The sequence below is a fragment of the Silurus meridionalis genome, chromosome 3 (genome assembly GCF_014805685.1).
Source record: "Silurus meridionalis isolate SWU-2019-XX chromosome 3, ASM1480568v1, whole genome shotgun sequence".
NCBI classification, from domain to species: Eukaryota; Metazoa; Chordata; class Actinopteri; order Siluriformes; family Siluridae; genus Silurus; species Silurus meridionalis.
Genome location: NC_060886.1, coordinates 10039129 through 10044342, shown reverse-complemented (window position 1 = coordinate 10044342; position 5214 = coordinate 10039129). Strand labels below are relative to the sequence as shown.

Genomic DNA, 5214 nt, shown 5'->3' with positions numbered 1-5214 from the left:
TAAATAATATCAGAATCGTATACTATAAACAAAAACTAAAACGAATATTTAGATAGAAAAACATAATTCAGAATTATGTTTAGTACAATAAACTTAGCAGCCAGGACCTTTCATTTGGTTTAAAACAATGATTTATTTGTACTGGTATATCTTGATGCAGTGGTGCATGCTATCTGACACCACCAAGAACCCATTGGGTAGCAAGGCAAGTCCTCGGGGGCTGCTAAGTCCCTCAGTTACCATTTTTCTGCCTATCCCAACAGGGGGGTATAGCACCACACGATGCTGCTCCGCCCAATCTGCTACTAGCACTGCTCCATCGCGGTCAATACAAAGTCCCCAAGGGCTGGTGAGGACAGGTCCCATGCTAGAACAAACTCCCAAAATGCGTAGAATATTCCAATCAGGTCCCAGAACCTTCACACAGGGTTCTTGATCAGTCTCACTGCCCCGTTCAGACACTGCAACAAGACCAGTGTGTAGACACGCTGTTACTAAGTAAGGTCTGTGGAATCCAGTTACTACTGTTCGCTCCAGCCTTGAGCCAGTTTTTGGCTCAAGTCTAAGGGAAGTTAATGTGCCTTTACGAATATCTGCAACAAGGAACTCATCCTTTTGTGTCACTGTCACTCCCCTCGGTGCTTCGAGCTCATCTCGTGGCACCCCCGCAATATAAGGCCCCCCTCCAAAGGTTTGGAGGAGGCGTCCATGTCGGTTGAAAATAAGGAGGGCTCGTTCAGCAGCACAGCTCAAGGCAATGAGTCCTTTGGAATTAACAGCCACGTCAAAGTAATTGCGGCAGGATTTTGAAGAGCCTCCATGGTAGTTACCTGGGGAAGTCACTTGTTGAAAAACATTGCCATACTGATCAATTACCTGAACACGAGCATTCCCACAATCCACCAAGAAAAGTTGACCCTGCGGTGTAGCATGGACACCACTTGGCAGAGTAAGATCTGAACGTCCTGATCCCTGTTTACCAAATTGGCGAACAAGACGCATTTCCTCTGTTGGCAATTTTTGAGCATCCTCTTCAAATTCCAGTAAGACTGGTTCACTTCTCTCTCCCCAGAGCTTCTCCCCATCCATTTGTTTTTGCCCAGCGATTAAGTGCTGGTTTAACATATTATTGGAGGACCCATCAATGACTGACATAGACAGTGAACGTGAAACTCCATAAGAACGGCTTTTATACTGAGGGTTCTCTTTTTGTGAATATTTTCCATGACTGGGGGAGGATTTACTCCGTGATGCAGAGGACTGCTGGTGCCTACTGACCATCCATTTGCTTGATTGCTCTTTTCCATTGATGAGTGTACAAGAAAGCTCACCACTGGATCTAGAGAGTCGATGATTTGGAGTGCTATGGTTTCTAGGGGAGCTGACAATGAATGTATATGCAGAATCAACACTGTCAGCAGGAGAAGATGCACGATTATATCCATGGTCACTTAAGGATGTATTAGTGTGAGATAGCAGATCCTGGCAGCTGTGGATAGAGTTGGGATCTCTATGGGTCTTGGAGCATGGCATTGAGCAATAGTTATTTTGAGATCTTCCCTTAAAGGAGTTATGTTGCTGCCTATCAGTCTTTGGGCCCTCATAATCAAAATGAAATAAAAATGGACCTTTCTGTTGCTGATGGTCTCTTTCTATGGATGGAGATTCCACCTGCTTCCTTGCTGCTTCTAGAGCAAAAGGTTGAATTGATACATTTTGCTGATACACATATTCTTCCCCTTCTGACTGCATGTTACTAAGCAATGCTGGTACAGCCAGGAAAAACTCATCTCCTTTGGATTCGGATGTGGGTGATTCACACTTTTCCTCCAGTGATGATTCATGCTCACTAGGGACCAGCTTTGAGTGCAATTGGCCCAAATGTAGCGACAGTGGTTTTGCATCTTCACTAGATTCTTCATCACCTTGGGCTGACAGTTTGATTTTTCGTACAGCTCTTTGGCTCCCACAAATATTTGATGAAAGAACTTGGTTATGTACAGACCCTGCTCCATCAGGCATGCTCCTACCTCCTTTTTCTGGCTCCGCCCATTTATCACATTGACCTCTGGAGGCATGAAGGGAACACAGCTGTCCTTGTATCCCACAGGCAGCAACAGGGTAATTAACAACATGGTCCTGTACTTTAATCTCCCCGAATGTGACAGCATTTGGTAGAGCACTGGGCTTGAAAGAAACACGTTTGAGAGCAAGTGAAATCTCCCATGGCTGGAGAAGATCTGCTACATTCTTGAGAAGTAAATCATGCTTCAGGACCACTTCAGCCCTACCCTTGTCTCCACTTGCATTTTTTTCATTGGAATTTTTTATTTGATCTCGTAATTGACAGATTTTGCGTAGGCGTTGATTTATAAGTGTTTGCCCGACTCGAATAGCTGCTGCATTGTCCCTTTGCAACTGCTCCAGTCTACGCTGTAGATCTCGATGATCCTGTTCCACTCTCTCAAGCAGGCGACGTTCCTCCCGTTGTGCTCCCATCAGAGCACGTTCTACCCCCCGGCTCACTACCTCAGCCTCTACTGCCTGCCGCTCTCGAAGCCTCCTGAGCTCTGTCTCGCTAACTGCTAAATCACAGAGAGCCTGCGTTGCCCAACAGGGCAAAGGAAGGGAGGACACCATGGTACACTGTTTTTGGTTCTCTGGACCTTCTGAATCTGTCTCTTCCAATGGGCTATGCAAGGACAGTAGAGAGGTACTACTAGAAGCTTTGCTGCTTAATGAAGACACAGGAAACATCACTGCACTGTATTCACAAGTATATTTGAGACTGTGAGTCTGTAATGTTTGATGAAATGGCTTCTACTTAGAGGTCACGTTTTCATAGGAACCTGTACAAAATATAAGGAAAAAAGAGACATTATGTTATAAAATAGATATTTATATAACCAAATGTTCAACACATATTAATATATATGTTAGTTTTAATGCTTTTTTCTAATGTAACAATGTTTAATCTTTAACAGCTCAGTCACTGTCAGTCTACTATAAATGTAAAAAACCTACCTTTTTATCTTTTCCTTAAATAACCACTTTCATTTAAAAGACAAAAATGCTTTCAAAGTTTTCTAATTTTCCAACATAATTTTAAGACTAATATTCTTAGTCCATGATCTAATAAACTAGAATCAAGATGTATTTGTACAGACTTTAAATCACTTCTGTATCTTTTGTAATTTCTCTTCAATGGAATTATGGGGCCCAAACATGTTCCAGCCATTCAATAAATCTGTGTACATGAATACACGGTTTGCCAAGATTTGGGTAGATTAACTTTCTAGAGATTTTGAAGAGTATTCTTCACATGGACTTGACTATAACAAAACTGAACACCTTTGGGATGAACTTAAATCCAAAGGCTGCACCACAGACCCCCTCACCCAACACTGGTGCCTCGATAATACTTTTGTGGCTGAATCAACACAAATGCCCACAGCTACACTTAAAAATTCTATTTGCATGTTTGCCTATGTATTGTATATATTATATTATATAGGATATTAAACCTGCAATCAATTAATAAACAACATTATCCCATTATTATTATTTACCCAAGACCATTCTGCTATGTACATTCCACCCCCCCCCACCTTTTTTTGCACTGCGCAAATTAGCAACACATCCACTGATGCTTGTTGCCATACACTACACTGATAAACATTCTACAATAGTCTACCTTGGAAATTTGATAGAGCACACAGTGCATACACAACAGAGGAAGCACTAATGATGAGCTGACAGATGGTGATCTGAACATGGGAATGACAAAGTGGTAAATGCTGGTAAAAGGCTTAAAAGTCGAGGAGAGCATAAGATAAAAAAAAATAAAAATGTGGGACATGGAGACACAGGAACATAGATGATAAAAAGGGTGAACACAAGATATAGCTACAGTATTTGAAAAGCAATGAATATTTTATTAACATTGTAAATGCAGAGGGGAAGGAGGCAGTAATGGTATTATCAGTTACCTTCTCCTCTTCCTCCCCCAACACACACATTCATTCTAATATTACCACCAGTATGGAAATCTTGTATTAATATATGATAATGAAACCGAGCTCAGGGGAATCGATGACTATAAAGACCAGGTTTCTATATTTATTTAGAAAAGTATATTATATTTATCTCTAGACAATTATAAAATCAATTAAATCCCACCAATTACAAATTCATGTAATCTTTAAAGTGGATCATTGGTTTTGTTTGCATGTGAATTGATACTGTAACACATCGTATCACTGCATTCGAACTGTCCATTTTGCACTCTAATTTAAATTTAATCAGTGCTATTACCTTCTGCTTATTTTTTAACAAATTAAAATAAGCTACTGTATGGTTTTTTTTTGTAAATTAATGAACAGTCCTAACCAAGACAAACATTCACTTGTGCCAAAACCAAAGTCTTTCCTTCTGGTTCATGTGATTTGTGTTTCTCACAAGAATTTCTTGTGTGTCTACATTTTGCAGTCACATGTATCTCAGTCTTGAATTGCCAATGTGTCAAATTTCCATTAGATATACTTTACCTTTTAAATTATACAAATAGAGATCAGGTATCCATCACTTTCTAAATTATTGATGAACGGTTGATACTGCAACAGTTGTAAATACGCCTTCAGCATTTTAGGAAACATTTAGTCTGTGTTACCAGTTTAAAATTATGCATACTTAAATGCTACAAATCAGCTACTACATTTAGAAGTGACATTAATAGGCAATTAAACACAACATTTATTTCTGCTTCGCATTTTAAACCATTAGAAATTTTCCTTCGCAATTTAACATTTTGACATGTTTCAATGATTTCATTTATAAGAAATTGTGAGAATTCATTTAGAAGATGAAGTGGTGAAGTGCATCATTTGGTAAATTCATAAAGAAAAGAAAATTAGGCCCTTACCTGTTTGCAGACAGCTGTGCATCTCTCTCTCTCTCTCTCTCTCTCTCTCTCTCTCTCTCAGCATTCTGGGCTTCCTGCTGTTGCTAAGAGACTTTCTAGAGACACAAAATTCTCAAGGTCAGCTCACAGTTTTTGAAAGGAAAACTGTAGTTTATTTTCTTTACTATACATTAATGAATAAAATGATACTGGTAAGTACTAAAAATATGCACATTCTTATTTTACCTATTTGAAATAGTGAAAGTTGAGCAGCTAAATAATAGAATATAATGTAATAATGCAGTAGAGGGTTA

The 5214-nt window shown here is 39.5% G+C and overlaps 1 protein-coding gene across 1 annotated transcript; it reads right to left on the bottom strand.

The window, feature by feature from the left end:
- On the bottom strand, positions 1-5214 carry LOC124381035. Its single transcript, XM_046842429.1, has 2 exons — positions 4922-5214; positions 1-2849 (listed from the first exon to the last, which is right to left on the bottom strand). Exon 2 carries the CDS (start codon positions 2755-2757, stop codon positions 133-135), a length of 2625 nt encoding a protein of 874 aa, XP_046698385.1. The 5' UTR covers positions 2758-2849; positions 4922-5214; the 3' UTR covers positions 1-132.